At 48.9% G+C, this 20,341-nt stretch overlaps 1 protein-coding gene across 1 annotated transcript; it reads right to left on the bottom strand.

Annotated features, from left to right (window-relative positions):
- Positions 1-607: 607 nt before the first annotated feature.
- On the bottom strand, positions 608-20,124 carry Spatc1 (spermatogenesis and centriole associated 1). Its single transcript, XM_075963503.1, has 6 exons — positions 19,834-20,124; positions 6,325-6,516; positions 5,889-6,216; positions 5,244-5,806; positions 4,976-5,115; positions 608-937 (listed from the first exon to the last, which is right to left on the bottom strand). Exons 1-6 carry the CDS (start codon positions 20,036-20,038, stop codon positions 608-610), a joined length of 1,758 nt encoding a protein of 585 aa, XP_075819618.1. The 5' UTR covers positions 20,039-20,124.
- Between the last annotated feature and the right edge of the window lie 217 nt (positions 20,125-20,341).

Raw genomic sequence — 20,341 nt, 5'->3', positions numbered from 1 at the left:
TGCAGTAATACCACAGCCTTTCTGCTCTCACTTTGATTCCACTACTCCATATGCACCCCCATTCCTTTCTCCAACTCATGTTCTTTTTTCCCTGCTCAGCTCTGAATCCCCCATACTTGGATAGGGCCCATCATTTTCCCAGACCTTGGACATCTTTGCAAGGGGCTGCCATTTCCCTGTCCTCTGCCCAGGTTTGGATGGGTGGCATCCGGCTTTCCTTCCTCTACTGTCCCCACCCCCAGTCTCTGGTTAGCACAGGTTTTTCCTCTGTGTGTATCCTTCCTTCCCTGTTCCTGTTCTTTGTTTTGTTTTTGCTTTAACTCCCAGAACTTCTCCTTTCATTATCAAGTGGAAGGGAAGCCCGGGGCTTTCCATTCAATCTCTGCAGAAAGACAGCATTTGAGCCTTGATCTGAGCAATCTCTCCAGGTGCCTGTAATGTGAATGTGGCCCTCCAGGACCAACAGAACTGAATGTACTTAGTGAGGTACCCCACAGGAGCAGGTAGGTGTGGCATGGGCCCAGTGACTTGTGTCTGTGGGAAATTTTAATGGCCATGCACGACGGCCTGCAGGGCCAAGTGAGCCTGGGCCAGCCGGGCACCAGTGTTACCAGATGAACATAGGTTTGCCGTCGTCATGGGCCAGCTGGTTAAGACAGGAGAGCAGCAGGAGCGCATCGGTGAGCATGCTGGGGTGCACGGTTTCCACCAGTACACGCTGCAAGAAGTCCACGGTGTAGGAGCCACCTTCAGATGCTGCCAGCTCAGGCCGCTCGCGCAAGATGCCATACGCATTCACCAGCTGCTCTGTCAGCGCTGGATGCACCCGTCCATTGTAGCCCAGACTCTGCAGCCTGTTCATGATGCTCACATAGCGCTGCGTGAGGGTCTGGCAGAGGTCCTCATCCAGCTTGTGGTTACTGGGGTTTAGGGAGGCCTGTTGGGAGAGTGGCCATCAGGAACCTCCCACAGCACTCTGGATCACAGGCAGGCAGGAAGAACAGGGACCCGAGAGGCTGAGGGAAGGAAATGGTTAGGAATTGCTAAGAGGGTGCCAAGGGAGGAGAAGCTCTGGCACCCAAAAGGTCCAGAGGGCTGAGCCTGAGGTCGAGGCACACAAAACCCAGCTCAGGCAGGCCCAGCGACTTCCCAAAGCTTCCAGAGACGCCCATACCATTGTCTGCTCCATACCAGATATATGAGACTAGGGGAAAGCCACAAGGGATGGGGGACAGGAAGTATGACCTCCAGTATGGAGGTATAGTGAGTGTTTCATTTTCCCAGTCTGCCTGACCCCAGAGTTTGCAGGCCTTCCCAAGAGTTAATGGAAAGCTCTTAACCTGGAGTGATAGACACTGTTCTAACGGCACAGGAAGGTCTTCCTGAATACTGCCTTTCCCGAAACCCCCTGCAGTCAAGGTTCCTACGTTTCTACCATGCAAGTGGATGCAGACAGACATGTGGGACTCCACGTGGGAAGAGGCGTTTGCACAAGAAGGACTGGCCTCCAAGGGGGTACCATGGATATGGGACTGGTTCTCCAGGGACAGCTGGGCTCAACTGGGGACACCTGGCTAGGTATCTATGCTGTCTTGGGACCAGTGCCCATGGTGTGTGCACTAGTAAAGTCCCTTGGTGTGTTAGCATTTTTCTGTGCGGTATAGCAAACAAACGCAATTGTGTGTCCTTCCTGGAGCTGAGGGCCTTAATATAATAAATCCATATCTGCTTGTATCAGTTGTTGTTTGTAACCGAGACCACTGGGTGGCTTGTCTAAGAAAGAGAATCTTTCAGGTAGGCAGAGTGCACTGAGGAGACTGGTGTTCCTGTCGGATAGATCAAGGAAAGGCTGCCTGTGTGATCTACTGCTTTATATAATTTGAAAAAGATGGAGCCAATGTAATCCGTGATAAGGAGAGAATTGAGATTTGGTAGAATGTTGGCCTTCACATATGACCCTGGGTTTGACATGAAGCGCGTACACACACACACACACACACACACACACACACACACAGACACACAATGAGAGAGAGAAGGAAAGAAGCTATACATAATTGAAAATACAATAAATCTAAAAAAAGAAAGCTGAAAAATATTAGAAGTATGTGTGTAACCTGATTCCACAGCGTGTGTGAGCCATCATATGGCATCCCATTAAGAGTGATGAGTTCATGTTTTGTTCTTGGTTTTTCTTTTTATCTTTTTCTTCATTCTGAGATAGACTCTTGTGTGGCCTAGGCTGACCTTGATTTTGTCAGGTAGTTAAGTATGACCCAGAGTTCCTGATCCTCCTGTTTCTGCGTCCTATGTTCTGGGAGTGAAGGCATGTAACAACCACGTCTGGTCTAGGTAGCAGGGCTAGGCAAGCACCCTACCAGATGAGCTTCCTGTAAAGTCCTGTTTTCATGTTTTTATGTATCAGGTTTGTATGTTAATATTGAATTTTTATTTGCTTAAAAAATTAATAAAAACATGTTTATTATTTTTAATTATATGTATATGTCAGTATGTGAGTATGTGCACATGAATGAAGGGACCCACACAGGCCAGGGGTTTTGAAAGCCCTACGAGCTGGAGTTATATATGTAGTTTTGAGTCACCAGACTTTGATTCTGGGATTTGAACTTAGGTCCTCTGGAAGAGCAGTACATGTGCTTAACTATGGAGCCATCTCTCCAACCCAACATTTTAAGAATTAAAGGAATAGATGGGCCTGGTGGTTCATGCCTGTAACTATAGCACTCTAGAGACTGAGACAGGGACACTGACTCAGGCTCAAGGTTAGTCTGGGCTACACAGTGTGAGTACAACTAGGGACACATACACATCAAGGCTTTGTCTCAACAAATAAATAAGTAAATAAATATTCATGCACTCATTGTCTGGGCACAGTGGCTCATACTTGTCATCTGACCTCTCAGGTGCAAGAGGAAGGAGTAGCACAGCAAGTTTTGTGGTCCAGGCCAGCTGGGCTACTTAACAAGACTTGTCTCAACAACCCAAATACACAAAAATAAATAACACAGTATCTGGGCATTCTCAGGAGGTTGAGGTAGGAGGACCATAGGTTTGAAGCCTGCTTGGGTTACATGTCAAGATGTAAATATATCTATATCTATATATCTGCCTAGAAAAACAATATGATTGTTACCAAGAAAAATCCAGATGATATACAGGTTATTAGAACGCCTAAGAGGGCTTGGATAGTTAAGGTGGTTTGGATACCAAATGAGTATGTGAACATGAGATCATTCTTGGGAGACCAAGGGGTAGTCCAGGTGCCACTTGCACCCTTGAATGGCCCTAGTCACTCTCACACGGACACTGTTGGACTCAGGGTGCCTAGGATAAGGGTGCCAAGAGGACTCTTCACACATCTTCCACAAAGTTCTTCACAACTGGAGGAAGAACTTTGTAACCACTTTTGGGTAGGTTAAAAAGACAGCATAACTGGGCTGGAGAGATGGCTCAGCCATCAAAACCTGCACTGTTCTAGCTGAGGAGCAATTCGACTGCCAGCACCCACATTGGGCAGTGGTTCACGAACACCTGTAGCTTCAGCTCGAGGGCACCAAATACCTCTGGTACATACATAGGTCGGGGCAGTGGTGGCACACGCCTTTAATCCCAGCACTCGGAAGGCAGAGGCAGGCGGATCTCTGTGAGTTCGAGGCCAGCCTGGTCTACAAGAGCTAGTTCCAGGACAGGCACCAAAGCTACAGAGAAACCTTGTCTGAAAAAAACAAAAAACAAAACAAAAAGGAAAAGAAAAGAAGTCCAGTATCTCATAAAATCAGATATGGTGGAACACACCTCTAATCTCAGGATTTGGAAGTAGAGGCATAAATCTCAGAAGTTTAAGGTCATCCTTGGCTATAAAATGAATTCAAGACCAGCCTGGGCTACACGAGACCCTGTTTCAAAAAAAAAAAAGTGTAATCTAGAAATTATCTGTTTAATCCATCCATAAACTAACTCAAAATTAAGCATCTAAAAAACAATTAAGCGTCTAAACCAGGCAAAACAGTGCACTCAGGAAGAAGAGGTAGGCAGAGTTCTGTGAGTTCAAGGCCAACTTGGCCTACAGAGTTACAAAGCTAGTTCCAGACCATTCATGGTTGCACACTGATACCCTGTTTCAATCCCCCCCCCCAAAAAAACAAACAAACAAAGCATCTAAATCAAAGGACACTTTAGCCATGGAAAAGCTCAGAATCAGCCTGTGCAATCGTGGTCTCAAAAGTCATCCCTACCCAGATGGCAGGTGTTTACACTCTGTACACAAAGATGATAAGAGAGCAAGCAACTGGCAACACAGGGAAGCCAGGGATAGGAACCCCACCATCGTTGTCTCACATGGGTATCCAGCCGAGTGCAAACTGACATTCCTAGTCCTACCCACTTGCCAGTGCCATCTATGCCTGTAAGACACAGGGGTACAAAAGTTTTTTTGTTTCTTAGTTTTTTTGTTTGTTTTGGTTGGGGGGGTTGTTTTTTGTTTGTTTTTAAACATCTATCTCCTTTTTTCAACGAGAGGAGGCTTTGTGGCCTTAACTGAGGACCCATTAGCATGAGAATCAGCCCTTCTGGCAACATTGCTGGCCACCTACTCAGTGGGCTCCCAGCTCTGTCTTCCCAGTGATCCCCAGAGAGCATTGGGGATGCTGAAATAGAAGGCTGAAGAATTCTTTAGGTTGCTGGCTTAGTCCCTCTGGTTAGAGCTGCCTGCCCATTCAAAGGTCATTTTGGAGGCACTAGAGGAATGCTACCTGCCCATCTGAGAAAACTCCTCCTGACCTTTCCTCATGGATTCCCTTGACCGGATGCTCTGGACCCTTGCCAGCTTTTTGTACTGAGCCCTGGGTTCCCTCCATTTCAGAGTCCCTTTAAATGCCAGGCCCCTCAGTATTGAGCTTTACTTCCACATCTGTGAAGGCACCTCTGGCAATGTAGGAGACGGATAGCCACACACCTGGATGATCTTCTCGGGGATGTTGGAGACAGTGAAGCCGTAGAGGCGCACGCGCTCTGGGAAGATGCTGGATAGGATTCTTCGGTCTAACTGGAAGGCGATCTCCCCCACTAGCCTCTCCCAGGCTAGTTGCTTTGAGTCTGGGGATGGCAAAGGGTCTCAGCTGAGCAATGAGCGAAGGGAGTGGCAGGGCCATTGGTTAGCAGTCCAGGTGTGTGATAGGGGAGTTGGCAGGAGACTCTTGTTGAGCCCCTGTGGTGTTACTGACCTCGGGGAGTGTCAGGAAACTTGCTAGGCTTGCGATGGGACATCTTCCGCTCTATCTCCAGCACGCTCTTCCGAGACTGTTCCACCGTGCGTGCACCCCGGGTGTCATTGACTGAAGCCGGAGAAGATGAGGTGCGGGGCGGGGAGTGGGGGTTGCGTGGGGGAGAATGGGGATTGGGCACAGGCCGGGTAGGAGATTGGTGCACCCTGGTGGTGGAGTTGGAGTGGGAGTTTCTTGAAGGGGAATAGTTTCCAGTACCTTGGGGGCTAGGTGTCGGGACAGAGTTGGGGACTGTGCAAGTAGGAGAGCCTGTTGGGGAGTTTGGGAGAGAAGCAAGGGTCATTTGTCCCTGGAGAACACCGGTCTGGGTCCGAGTATCCGAGGTGGCATAAAAATTTGTTGTGGTACTGGATGTGGCCATGGTGTTCATGGGTGTGGATGTCTGGAGGGGTGCACCCACAAACATCATGTTGAGGGGCTCTGAGTCCTGGGTCGGCTGGGGGTGCTCACTGGTGACTGGTGATGTGGAAATGAGAGGGGGGGTTAGAGTGAGGCAGGATGGGAGCAGGAATCTGATTATCCAGGGTGCCCTGCTGCCCCACCCTGTACCAATTACCTTTGGAGGTGGTGGCTGGTCCTGCATTGGCTGAGGCTCCTGAGAGGCTTCCTCGGGCTGGCTCCGCCACCCGCACCCTTGGGGCCTCTGACAGCCCTAGGTTGTTTATGGGGTTGGGCAGTATGTTCTGAGAAACACCTAGAGGGGCAGTGGTGGGGGGGACCAAGGGGCTGCTCAGAGAGACTGCCACTGTGCCTGCCAGGGGAGCCATGAGGGGGCTGCTCTGAGATACAGCCAGTGGGCCTGCCAGCCGACTGCTGGTCGTCAGGGAGCCAGTTGAAGTCAGACCCAGCGAGCTGGCCAGAGTGGTCCCAGGGGGTACAGCCATGGGACTGGTCAAGTGACCACTCAAGGGTCCTGTTGTGGGTAAGCCCAGAGAATTGGTCAATGTGGCCCCTGGGGAAACTGCAATGGGATTGGTCAGGTGGCTGCCCAGGGGGCACTGCACAAAACTGGCAAACTGACTGTTCGGGGCCAGGGGCATTTGGCCAGAGAGCAGGGGGTTAATGGGGGCCCCCAGGGGGCTTATAAGGGAGCCTGCTACAGGACTGAGCTGTGGGCTGTTCAGCACATCAGTCAGAGGGGTCAGGGCCACCATTCCCATGTCTTCCATGCCTGGCTCCTTTGCTGCTGCTGGGGATGGGGGCAGGAAAACACCTGTGGATACAGAGAGAGCAGGTAAGCCCCTCTAGAAGGAAGTGGGAGGCACTCGTGGGGATACCTGGCCAAGACACCTGTCTGTCTCTGCTGAGTTGGTGGGTTTGACCTGCCTTCATGGAGCATTGTTCCTTAGGCGGGCTGGATGGTGTCCTTTCCTGAGGAGATGTGTGGATTGCCAGAGGGCATTCTGCGCCACCTTAAGAGAGTCTTGAATGTGGGTCTGATCTCTTTTCTCTCAGTCCCCGAGGCTTGATGTTCAGCCCCAACTCTCCAGTCAGAACTACTAGGCTCTTAACAGACCAACTGCCCTTCAAGCCACAGAACATTCTAGTCTCTCCTTCACCGGTACCCACAGCGCAGAGCTTCACTCCCACACACAGAGGACAGCGACTCCTAGTGTTTGGCCTCCTAGGCAGCTAACCTGGCTCTCCACTTGAGCCTGGGAGGAGTGAGTCTGATCTCAACTTTGTAGAGAGTCGTGTACCACTAGATAGGACCTCCAAGGGCCAGAGTGTTCATCAGACCCTCATGTAGCCTAGGGCCACATATAGTCTAGGCAAGTAGGGATGCGGGTTCTGATGGCTAGCTGGACACAGTCGTGAGCTAGAGAGGCCCAGAATCATTGCTGGCTATCCTCGCACTCCCTGGGGGGTGGGGTGGGGGGTGGAGGCGGTACTGAGATCTTATTCTTCTTGACTTCTGTTTTCCCTTAATGACAACTTTTGGGAGAAAAATCCCTTGGGGACATAGTTGTTACAAGGGGCAGCAGGCAGGAGAGTTTTTGTAGCTGTGCAATGTAATTAAAAAAAAAAAAAGCTTTGATTTTTCCAGGCTGAAGAGGTGGCTTAGTGGTTAAGACCACACTGCTCTTCCAGAGGACCTGGGTTCAATTCCCAGCTCACAACTGCCTGTAACTCCAGTTCCAGGGGATACTATGTCTCCTTCTGGATTCTGTGGGCATTGACATACATGTAGGCAACACATATAAAATAAAAATAAATAAATTAAAAAAAAACCCCGACTCATTTAAAAAAAAACTACTTTAGAATCAACTCCTTTAGACACGGTCAACAAGACAAAATGACAGCCTACAAAATAGGAAAAGATCTTCACTAACCCCACATCAGACAGAGGTCTGATCTCCAAAATATACAAAGAACTCAAGAAATTGGACACCAAAAGATCACATAATCTAATAAAAAAAATGGAGTACAGACCTAAACAGAGAACTCTCAACAAAGGAATCTAAAATGGCTGAAAAACATTTAAGGAAATGTTCAATATCCTTAGTCATCAGAGAAATGCAAATCAAAACAACTCAGATTCCATCTTACACCTGTAAGAGTGGCCAAGATCAAAAACACTGATGAAAACTTATGCTGGAGAGGTTGTGGGTAAAAGGGAACACTCCTGCATTGCTGGTGGGAATGCAAGCTGGTACAACCCCTTTGGATGTCAGTGTGGTGATTTCTCAGAAAATTAGGAAACAACCTTCCTCAAGACCCAATAATACCACTTTTGGGTATCTATCCAAAGGATGCTCAATCGTGCCACAAAGACATGTGCTCAACTATCTATGTTCATAGCAGCTTTGTTTGTCATAGCCAGAACCTGGAAACAACCTAAATGCCCCTTGACCGAAGAATGGATAAGGCAAATGTGGTACATTTACACAATGGACTACTACAGAGAAGAAAAAAACGACAGCTTGAATTTTGCAGGAAAATGGATGGAACTAGAAAACATTATTTTGAGTGAGGTAACCCAGACACAGAAAGACAATTATCACATGTACTCACTCATAGGTGGTTTTTAAACATAAAGCAAAGAAAGCCAGCCTACAAACCACAATCCCAGAGAACTTAGACAACAATGAGGACTCTAAGAGAGACTTACATAGACCTAATCTACATGGGAAGTAGAAAGTATAAAAAGACAAGATCTCGAGCCGGGCGGTGGTGGCGCACGCCTTTAATCCCAGCACTCAGGAGGCAGAGGCAGGCGGATCTCTGTGAGTTCGAGACCAGCCTGGTGTACAAGAGCTAGTTCCAGGACAGACTCCAAAACTACAGAGAAACCCTGTCTCGAAAAACCACAAAAAAAAAAAAAGACAAGATCTCCTGAGTAAATTGGGAGCATGGGGTCCTTGGGGGAGGATTGAAGGGCGGAGGGGAGCAGAGAGAGAGAGAAAAAAGAATCTATTCCTTTAAAAATTTTTTCAGCTGGGATGTGGTAGTGCACGCCTTTGATCCCAGCACTCTGGAGGCAGAGGCAGTGTGAGTTCTGTGAGTTCGAGGCCAGGATGGTCTACAGAGTGAGTTCTAGGACAGCCAGGGATATACAGAGAAACCCTGTCTCAAAAAAAAAACCAACAAAAATTTTATTTTTATTCTTTTTTATACTTTTTGAAAATTTTTTTATTTTATGTGCATTGGTGTTTTGCCTGCATGTGTGTCTGTCTGTGTGAGGCTGTCAGATCTTGGGAGTCACAGGCAACTGTTAGATGCCGTGTGGGTTCTGAGAATTGAAGCTGGGTCCTCTGGAAGAGCAGTCAGTGCCCTTAACCACTGAGCAACATCTCCAGCCCTTTTTTATTCTTTCATGTGTGTGTGTGAGTGTGTGTGTGCACATGTGCACCAGAGACTTCAGATCCCCGGAGCTGGAATTACAGGTGGTTGTCAGTTGCTTGATGTGGGTGCTAAGAGGCAAACTTACGTTCTCTGCCAGAGCAGTAGGGGATCTTAACCTCTGTGCCCTCTTTTTATCCCTGAATATGCCCTTAAATTTTTTTTATGGTTCTGGGGATTGAACTCAGGATGCCATGCTGTACGGTAAATATTCTGTTACTGAGCTACACAGCCAGCTCTTGAGAAACTCCATTTTATTATTATTATAAAGCAGTACATGATTATTATTATCAGGAAAGAAAGGTACAGAGAAGTAAAAAGTATGACCGGCTAGTAATCCAATCTCATGGTCTGAAGAGCTCATAACCGTGGAGGTAGTCTCTGCCTGTGTTCACACGAGTCATGGGTTGGCAAGAACTTCCTGAAAGGGGCCAAACCACGTGGCCCCTGTCGTTTTAGTGCAAAAACAGCCAAGAAACACTCAGAAGCTAGGCTGTCTCTGTGGCTAAACAGGAGGTCCCAGCAGAGGCAGCCTTGCTGGGCAGAACAGCTGTCAAGCGGCAGAGGTGGGCATGGAAAGTGTATAGGAAAGGGGCCGGAATAGAACCATGCCCCCCACAAAACCTGAGCACCTATTACTGCTGTACCACACCAGGTCATGATCACATGGTCAGACTTCTATAAAGTCTTGGGGCCTCTATGAAGGATATTTAAAAGACCTTGTGGTGGTTTCAATGAGAACAGCCTCCATAGGCTCACATATTTGAACGTTTGGTTTCCAGTTGGTGTAAGTTTTGGGAGGGATTGGGTATGGCCTTGTTGGAGGAGGTGCATCACTGGGGACAAAGACTTGCACAGCCTTTCCCAGTGAGCTCTCTGCTCCTGCTTGCTGTTTGAGATATAAGCTCTCAGCTGCGGCCATGCCCATGCTTTTGCTCCACCATCAAGGACTCAGGGACTCTAACCTCTTGATCTGCAAGACCAACTAAACAATTGCTTTTCTTTCTTTTTTCTTCTTTTTCTTTTTCTTTTGGGTTTTTCGAGACAGGGCTTCTCTGTGTAGCTTTGGAGCCTGTCCTGGAACTTCCTTTGTAGACCAGGCTGGCCTCAAGCTCCAACTATCCAACTACCTCTGCCTCCCAAGTGCTGGGGTCAAAGGTTGCACCCCCACCGCTTTTTTTTTAAAACAAGATCTCATTATATAGTTCTGGCTATCCTGGAACTTACTATGTGGACCAGACTGGCCTTGAATTCACATAGATCTGCCTACATTTGCCTCCCGAGTACTGGTTCTAAAGACGTGAGCTAAAATCAAGGGTTCTTTGATAATCACTTTCTTTGTAGACTTCCTAAAAGAACAGCTGACAGAGAAAGCAAAAGAAGGTATCAATACCTATTCAAACAAGGAGAAGAATAGAAAAGGATGCAACGGATGGCAAAAATAAAATAATGAGTAAAACTGGACTTTGATGAAATAAGTGAATTAGCAATACATATTATCTGCACTTTTTGTGTGAAAGAAGCCAGCTGTGGACACCACAGAGGGACACACGATCCCGTTTATACAGAATGTCTAGAGTAGGTGAACTCACCAAATAGATGGTAGATTCGTGAACACTCAGGGAGGGCATGGAAGGCAGTGTGCCCCGGCTAGAGGACCCAAATTGCTTTTTCGGGATGAGAGTGTTCTAAAATGTTTGTGCTGGTGTTTGTACATATATATGAATATACATAAAGTTATTAAATTGTGTACTTTAAAGGGGTGAACTAGGTGGTTAGTGAAATATCTACCTCTGTCAATCATCTATCTATCTATCTATCTATCTATCTATCTATCTATCTATCTATCTTTTATTTTTCAAGACGGGGGAGGAGAATCCCAAGGGGAAGAGGAACCTCAGGCAAGGAGGGACCTGAGGGGAAGAGATACCTGGCGGGAGAAGAGACCTGAGGGGAGGAGGGTCAAGAAAAGGGGAGTCTCATGAGTGAGAGGAGAGTCCTGAGGGGGAGGTTGTTCCTAGAGGAGGATTCTGAGGCATAGTCCTGAGGGAGAAGGGTCTTTGGGGAGAGTCTTAAAGGGTAGAAGTCTAGAGGACAGGAGGGTCTCTAGAGTTGGGTCCTGGGTCGGGGGTAATATGTGTTTTGTGTGAGATGTCTAAGTTCTGAGAAAGCAGAGTGAGGAGGGACTGGTTTGTGATCCCAGAACAGGCTCCTAAAAATGCGTCTCGGGGCAGAGATAGGTCTCGTGACTAGGTTAAAGTTCTGAGATGGTGAAGAAAGTGGTTGGTTGGGTGGTGGTGCCAAGTGGTGGCACTCTGTAGGTTCTCTCCTGGGTGAAAAAAAAGGGTGTTCGGCTGCCCCCTGCTGGAGGAAGCATCCACAGCGCGGGCAGCTGAGGCATTTGGCACAAAGGTAATCTTGGAAAGGCAAAGGAAGAACATGAAGTCGTGGGGAGCAGTGCTGTGTGACAGTAACATCACAGACTTCTTAGCCATTCTATGCTGTCGTCTGTCCCATGCTGGTCATTGTTCGTCCTTCCCAGCCTATGCCACTCTGGACACCTGTCACTTTTTTTTTTTTTTTGGCTTCTCTCTCTTTGAAAGCAAATCTTGCTGTGTAGGCCAATCTGGTCTAGCATTTGTGATGTTCCGGCCTTCCTGTCTTTTGTGTTGGGAATAGGCCAGTACCCTCATGTTAGGCCCTGTGTCTGTGTCTTTTCTTCTGTGTGGAGAGGCTAGATCTGACCTCTGGGAAAAGGGGCCACTATCAGTCCCTGTTTTCGAGTCTTGGACATGTAGCTTCAGCACTCTCTTCTCTCCCCCCCCCCTTTCTCTCTGTCTCTCCTCTGCTACTCCCACAGCCCTGCACCCATTTGTCTCTGTCTCCCAGTGATATCCCAGTGCAAGCATCTGAGCAAATCCTGGAGTTCACAGTAACAAGAGGGCCCTCAGTCTGAACGCTGTCCTGGTTTTATTTCCGTTCCCTATGGCTGAGCTAAGGTCTGTAAGCTCTTGGCAGCTATCTTCCTGGGAAAGCTGTTTTCTTTCTCGTAGTCTTCCTAGTCAACCCCTCCTCCCAGCCAGTACAGTCTATCCTGAGACTCCACTTTTGCTTCCAAACCACCACAGTGGAATGTGGGCCTGAACTCGGGGTTACAGAATACCACAAGAAAAGGTGTAAGGTTTATGCCCCAGGAGGTCTTACAGATGGCTGGTACCATTTAGCTTACTATGTGGTCAAACGGAATCTTCAAATTCCCTTCTCAGTTCCTACTCAGGCCTTTATTTTAGGCCTCCTCTAACCCACCCTTGTTCTTGAGACGGGGTCTTACTGTGCAGTCTTGGCTGACTTGGCAGTCACTCTGTAGTTTGAGAGTCTACAGAGACCCTCCTGCCTCTGCCTCCAGAGTGCTGGGATTAAAGGCGTGCACTGCCATGCCTGACTCTACCCTTGCTCTTTTTTTTTTTGAGACAGGGTTTCTCTGTGGCTTTGGAGCCTGTCCTGGATCTAGCTCTTGTAGACCAGGCTGGCCTCGAACTCACAGAGATCTGCCTGCCTCTGCCTCCCGAGTGCTGGGATTAAAGGCATGCACCACCACCACCTGGCTACCCTTGCTCTTGAAAATCTTTTGCAGAGGAAATTGAGTCCCTGCACCCAGCTTCACGGTTACTATCCTCCCCCTCCTTCCCTTCGGCTGGAGACACTTCCCAGGGAGGTCCCTTTTCACTCTGGGCAGTTTCAGTCTCCCCCAGTTCCTTCCAAATGTAAACAAATTCAGGTCTGTTATCTTTTTTTTTTTTTTTTTTGATTTTTCGAGACAGGGTTTCTCTGTAGCTTTTGGTTCCTGTCCTGGAACTAGCTCTTGTAGACCAGGCTGGCCTCGAACTCACAGAGATCCGCCTGCTTCTGCCTCCCGAGTGCTGGGATTAAAGGCGTGCGCCACCACCGCCCGGCTCAGGTCTGTTATCTTGAAAAGAAACTCTGGACTCTTGCCTCTCTCCAGCTCCGGCACTGTCTGTCCAGCTCCGGCACTGCCTGCCCAGCTCCCGCACTGTCTGCCCAGCTCCCACACTGTCTGCCCAGCTCCCGCACTGTCTGCCCAGCTCCCGCACTGTCTGCCCAGCTCCCGCACTGTCTACCCATCTCCCGCACTGTCTACCCAGCTCCCGCACTGTCTGCCCAGCTCCCGCACTGTCTACCCATCTCCCGCACTGTCTACCCAGCTCCCGCACTGTCTGCCCAGCTCCCGCACTGTCTGCCCAGCTCCCGCACTGTCTGCCCAGCTCCCGCACTGTCTGCCCAGCTCCCGCACTGTCTGCCCAGCTCCCGCACTGTCTGCCCAGCTCCCGCACTGTCTGCCCAGCTCCCGCACTGTCTGCCCAGCTCCTGCACTGCCTGCCCAGCTCCCGCACTGTCTGCCCAGCTCCCACACCCTCTGTGAGGTTAATTTCTGTGGTCAACTTGATCGGATTGAGAAACACCTAGGGCATCTTAGAGGACATGGTGTCTCATATCAGTAACCCTAGCACTTGGGAAGTGGGGGCAGGGTGTCAGAAGTTAAACCATCCTCAGCTAGACAGCCAATCTGACACCGGCTTGGAATACAAGAGTAGCTGTCTCAATACAACACAAAACAGACAACAAAAGACAACCTAGCTTTTGGTTTGTCTGTGAGGGCCTTTCCAAAGGTGATTAACTGAGTATATAAACCCTGACTTGACTGTGGGTCGCACTATCCCAGATGGAACCAAAAGCATCAGCGTTCTTCTTGCTGTGCAGATACAAGTGACGGACTCACACACTCACCCTGCCATGACAGGCGATATGCTCAGGCTGTAAACGGAACTTGATTGGCCCTTTCCTCAGGTTGATCTTGCCACAGCAACGAGAAAAGTAGTGAAATCTCAAAGTCAAGCTTCTCAAACTAAGACACCATGGCCATCTGTTCTTTCCGGTTTCTTTTTAAAGTGATTTTACACTTACGTGTGTGTACACATGCATACACTCACACCACAGCATGGGTTTGGAAGTCAAACTTGTGGGAGTCAGTTCTCTCCTTTCACAGTGTGGGAGCTGGGGATTGAACTCAGGTCATCAGGCTTGGCAGCAAGCCCCCTTTCCCACAGAGGCACCCCACCTCTTGCCATCTCCTTATTTCATGCTCCACCTCACTCTGGTCAGACTTTCTCAGTGAGGCTGAAATCACTTTTATTAAAGCCATGGATATGATGTCACTGTTCAGTAAAGGCTGTGAAATGTTGGGCACTTTTCTTGCTCAACCGCTGGGCAAGCCTTTCCCTTGCTGGTGCCATTTCCTTTGCAATTCTCCCTTAGCCTCCAAGACATTAAACGTTTGACATTTCCTTTGCACCTTGGGATGCTCCTCTGCCAACTTCTCTACCTGTTCTTACTCAGCACTCGCCACTCAGCCTCTTCCCACTGCGCGCACACTCTCCCCACCAGGTGCTTTTCGTTTGTTTGGTTTTTTTTTGAAGCAGGGTTTCTCTGTAGCTTTGGAGCCTGTCCTGGAACTAGCTCTTGTAGACCAGGCTGGTCTCGAACTCACAGAGATCCGCTTGCCTCTGCCTCCTGAGTTCTGGTATTAAAGGGGTGTGCCACCTCTGCCTGGCCTCCCAGATGTTCTTAACCCCCCTCTTGTGGCTCGGTTATCAATGACTTTCAAATCTTTTTCTATCTAGCCCTGACCTCCTCCTCTGAGATTCGGGAATCATGTTGCCACTCTCTCCAGAGCCCTTTCTGTGGCTACCTTACAGTTTATTCAAATTTCAACTCTTTGCCTGTTTTCTTTATCCAGGCTCACCTCTAACATTCACAGGGCTGTGGGCAGGAACACAAACGGAAGCCCACACACTTTGTGTCAAACTATTATTCAAGCCAACTCTTAGATAATGCTGTTCTTTCTCACTCTGACAAACCTTTGTAATGGCCCACAATAGTAAATTTAAATTTAGGATTATTGTACTTGCTGGAGCGCTGGCCTGGGATGTGGTCCCTGTGGTAGAACTGATTGATGACCCCTTGGTCCGAGCCCCATCCATCCAACACCCATTCTTTCACCATCTGGCCTTGGCTCTGCACCGCAGTGGGCCTGGGATACATGATTTTGTGTACCTACAGCCCATGTGTTCAAGATCTGTTCCTCTCTCCCCAGCTATCTTTCCTTCTATGTTCCTCCCGAATTTGGTTGTACCAGAGCCCTGGACCAGGGCTTAAAGGAACAAGGTGGTCCTAGGAAGAGAAATTAAAGCTTGTGTTCATGAGCACAGATAAAGAGCCTGACCTCATGGAGGAGGCCGTTCACAGAGTTAGACTGTAGAGTTCAGAGCCTGACCTCATGGAGGAGGCCGTTCACAGAGTTAGACTGTAGAGTTCAGAGCCTGACCTCATGGAGGAGGCCGTTCACAGAGTTAGACTGTAGAGTCCAGAGCCTGACCTCATGGAGGAGGCCGTTCACAGAGTTAGACTGTAGAGTCCAGAGCCTGACCTCATGGAGGAGGCCATTCACAGAGTTAGACTGTAGAGTCCAGAGCCTGACCTCATGGAGGAGGCCGTTCACAGAGTTAGACTGTAGAGTCCAGAGCCTGACCTCATGGAGGAGGCCGTTCACAGAGTTAGACTGTAGAGTTCAGAGCCTGACCTCATGGAGGAGGCCGTTCACAGAGTTAGACTGTAGAGTCCAGAGCCTGACCTCATGGAGGAGGCCATTCACAGAATTAGATTGTAGAATCCAGGTGTGGTAGCCCAGTCCTGTTATCCCAGTACTGGGAGGCAGAGGCAGGGGGATCAGGAATTCAAAGTTAACCTGGTCTACACAAAACTCTCTACTAAAAGCCAAGAATTAAAAAATGAAAAGAAATAGGTTGTTGTCACAAGCAAGGAGAGAGGGCAGTGGGCAGAGTCACTGAGGTCACTAAAGGGTCCTTGACTGGGCCTGGTGATGGCAAACCGCACAGGAAGTGGCACCGTCCGCCAGCCGCGGAGTCCCTTCAGTCAGACATACTCTGGGTGCTCCATTATCAACACCTTATTTTATTTATCTTCGCTCTTTTCAAGACAGGGTTTCTCCTGTGTAACAGTCCTGGCTGTCCTGGAACTTACTCTGTAGACCAGGCTGGCCTTGAACTCAGAGATCCTCCCGCCTCTGCCTCCCAGTACTGGGATAACAGTGCTGAGGTTAAAGGAATGAGCCACCCCTGCTGACTACTTATCACCTCTTACATCTGACAGTTAGGATTTCCCTCTTTTACTAAACTTGATGGATTCCTGTCCACTTGCAGTTCCTGCTGTGGTTTCCCATCTGAGTGCCTGAAAGCTTCTACGTCACCCCTCTCCCCGCCTCGCTCGTGCTTCCCCCTGCAGTTGTTCTGAGCACAGCTATAGATACTTCCTGTTTCTGCTCATTGCTTTAGGGAACAAGTCTTTAGCATGTCATTTACTATCCCCAGTCGGTTGTGATCTGACCCTTATTGAACTCCCTAGCTGACTGTTCACTTCTCTCTGGCCCCTAACAAGAGCATCCACAAACAGTGCCACACACACACGAACAACATACACAATCAGGGATGTAGCATAAACGCAAGCTCCCACACCACACACGTTCATGCATAACACAGAAACTCGCATATTCTAACAGTCATATGGAAATAACTACTCACACACGGCATATCCTCAAAGCATACGTGCTCCATACGTTCTCACATGCCTATGCGTGTACTTGGTGTACTTCAGTTGCACACGCCAAAACCATGTACTCCACGCCCACCCATCACTTCACAGACTTACGTGCCACACATTCTCTTACGCACGTCGCGTTCAGCCTCTTCTCACTCCTGTAACACTAGGAGCAGGTCTTTGTCCACACTGCACTTTCCCCTAGAATGTTGCTGTCTGCCTTCATCACCAGCTGTTTGAACTCCTCCATAAAGATCTATCCGTGAGCTCTGGGAATTGAACTCAGGTCCTCTGCAAGAGCGCAATGCTCTTAACTATTGAGACATTTCTCTAGCCCCAAGTGTTGTGGGATATTTAATCACACTGTGAACCCATTAAGAGAGTCACAGGGTGTCTGTAAGATGTACAGGTAGTAGTAGGGAGGGGCTTAGTATATATAGCATAGGTTCTTTTGTTTTGGCAGAGTGGAAGGATGTTTTTTTCAGAGATGCCAGCAAAGGGAGAAGGGCAGCTAATTGCTACTCAGCTTCTCTGAGCTAGCAAGTTTTCACCCCAGCCTTGGGCTCCTTAGTCTCATTGATAAACAGAAGGATAGATATTTAATTAAAAGCTATATTAGATGGCAGCAATAAAGCCAATGCCTGTGGGAACAGAATTCCCACCAGGCCACAGTCTGAGTGATTGGGCTGCAGCCAGAGGAGGAGGCCAGTAACCATGGAGCCACATTTGCTGACTAATATAATAGTAGATTAAAGTTCAGCCTCTGTGCTGCTGGAAAAACAACACCCATGGATTTAAGATTTAAACCTAAAAGCTAGGTATGGTTGTATGCACTGTAATACCAGCACTCTAGTAGGGAGATAACCACTTTGAGGCCAACCTGGGCTACATATTGAGTTCAAGACCAGCCTAGACTATATAGCGAGATTCTGTCCCCAAAATCACAAGGGCCAGGGAGTTGGCACCATAGATAAAAGCACTTAATACAAGCATGAAGACACAATTTGGATCACCAGAACCTGTGTAAAAGCTGGACATATGTCCACTGTACAGATTCCCATGATGAGATCAGAAGCAGAAACTGGAGCATCCCCCATGAGCTCATGAGCTGGGTGGCCTAGAGTATACACTACAGTGGCAGAAATAAAGAAGATGAAAGATGAGAACCAACGCCTGCAGTTGTCTCTGACCTCCACACATGTGCCATGGCATGTGCATGCATGTCCTCACATACAAACCCATACACAAGACATGTTTAAAAGATGACTTTACAAAGCAATAAAACTCAAGGCTTGAAGTAGGAAGCCTGAATGCAGCTTCTTAGACTGTGGAACTTCTTAAAAACTTTGTACCTCCTCTATGCATACTTTTGTCATTTTGCCTGTTATCTTAGTCATGAGTGACAGGACATTTAAAACTGGAGGTGCATGTGTGCTTGTGACCGCTACCAGGGAAATAAAGAGTGTCTATTACAGCCAGGCTCAACGGTAAGAAGCCCAGGGAGGGTAAGGAGCTGGGGAGGAAGACCTAAGGGAATTGAGTACAGTCCAAAGGACTTCAGCCTTTTAGTATGAAGGTCTGAGTTCTATACCAGAACTTTCTTTCTGAGACAGTGTCAGGTGTAATCCAGGCTGGCCTTGATATTACTGTGTAGCTGAGAATGACTTTCAACTTCTGGTTTTCCGGTTACTGGACCTGTGTCGTCATACCTAGTTCCGGGCAGGGAGCAAACCCAGGGCTCCAGGCATGCTCAGTAGGCATTCCACCACCTGCACTACATCCCCACCCCCTGGTGAGACTATTTCCAGGGATTAATTAGGCCTTCAGGATCCTCTGAAGCTAGCTTCCCTTGTCGTTGGGTGCTGTAGGTGGATTGGCTGAGGGTGGAGGGGCAGGGCTTGAAGCCTGAGCCTGGGAGTTGCAGCGATTAACGTGAGTCAGGATGTAGATAACTAACTTGGCTTGGGAACTCAGGAAGAGAGACTCAGCAAAGGGTTATTATTCTCAAATGCCGTGCAGAGGTGGAGAAGGCACTTGGGTGGCACTTAGGATGTTACTCATAACCTTTCCAGGATAGCCTTGTTGGCGTCCACTGCCAGGCTGTAGAGGTCCAAACAGGCGGAGCAAAGCCCTGCTCCCCCGACAAGAGGGGCTTCATGCCTGACCATGACCAGAGGAAGCAGGGGCGGTAAGATGAAGGCCTGTGGCAGAGAGCAGGTCACTGTGGGGCGCACGTGGTGTGTGTGTGTGTGTGTGTGGCTAAACTGTAAGCACACACAGAAAATCATGGGCAGAAAATCACAAAGCTGAGGAAAGACTGTGTAGGGAGGAAGATGGATAATAACTACCAGTGTTTCCTTGACAACCTGTATCAGCCATGGCGTCTATAGGGACATCCTGGGAGCTTGTTACCCCTATAAGTTCTCCCCCTAGTATCCTCAATGCTGACCACTCCTTGCTCACAACTTTCCATTCTTTCAGCCCTTCCTTCCTGTTGAGAAATCCCAAATCTCAACTTTCAGGCCTGGTTTCTCTCCTCAGCTTCTGGATATGAGTCTCCTTCTGGCTATCTCTAACTGGAGAGAAACACAGAAACAGATTGTGGGCTGATGGTGAGGGTTGGGGAAAGTTGAAGGCAAGAGAAGACGGGGATGTAGAGAAAGAGGGTTGGTAGCATATTGGACTCCATAGGGAAGAACATTTGGGTCCCAGAGCTGGGCAGTTTCAGTCTATGATGCTGCTTGGAAGTTAGGTTGAGAGGAAGAATGTGGTGAAGAATTCCGATCAGGTGAGCAGGAAATGGGGCCTGGCTTTGTCCTTTCTTCCTGGGGTCCTATGCATTCATCCTGCCTCCATCTGTCGAGGCTGAAGTCCTCGGTGCTTGCTACTATCTAAACCCTCCCTCCCCAGTTTCCTCAGACCCTGGAACACTAGCTCTTCCTCCCTCGGCCCCTCCCCTTTCCACTGTCCTTCTACCGAGGCCTCTTATAGTTACCCTGGTGTTGGGAAGGGCCTGTGGCTGCCTCACCAAGCCCGCTGGTGAACCCGTTGATGCAGAGGCCACCTGCCTGAGTCTTGATAGCAGACTTAAGCTCGTGATTCTCCCGAATGAGCCGTACCAGCTTCTTCAGTTCCTCGTTTTCCCGCACCAACCTCTCTATCTGATGCCGGAGCCCCTCATAATTTGTAAGTAGAGACATGCCCCAGGGCAGTAGAGAGAGTGCGGCCCAAAGGAAGGCACTGCACTTGGAGGCTGCCCAGGGCCCCGGGCCTTGCCCGGGTTGGAAAAGGGCGTCAGAGTCTGCAAAGCTAGCCCAGTGGGCACTGGGTATTATGAGGTCAGAGACTGTACCCTCCTCCTTGCCCTCTACTTCAACAGGTTCAGCTCTCTGTGCCTCCAGACCTGAGCCTTGCCTTCCTTCAGCCTGCAATGTCTTGGCAAGGTCTGGCCAATTTTGATCTCAAGTTTGCCTCTTTTGCAAGGTTTCTTTGCTTCAAGCTAA

Source organism: Microtus pennsylvanicus, chromosome 2 (genome assembly GCF_037038515.1).
Source record: "Microtus pennsylvanicus isolate mMicPen1 chromosome 2, mMicPen1.hap1, whole genome shotgun sequence".
NCBI classification, from domain to species: domain Eukaryota; kingdom Metazoa; phylum Chordata; class Mammalia; order Rodentia; family Cricetidae; genus Microtus; species Microtus pennsylvanicus.
The sequence above is the reverse complement of the archived record's forward strand: the minus strand, read 5'-3'. Positions and strand labels throughout refer to the sequence as shown.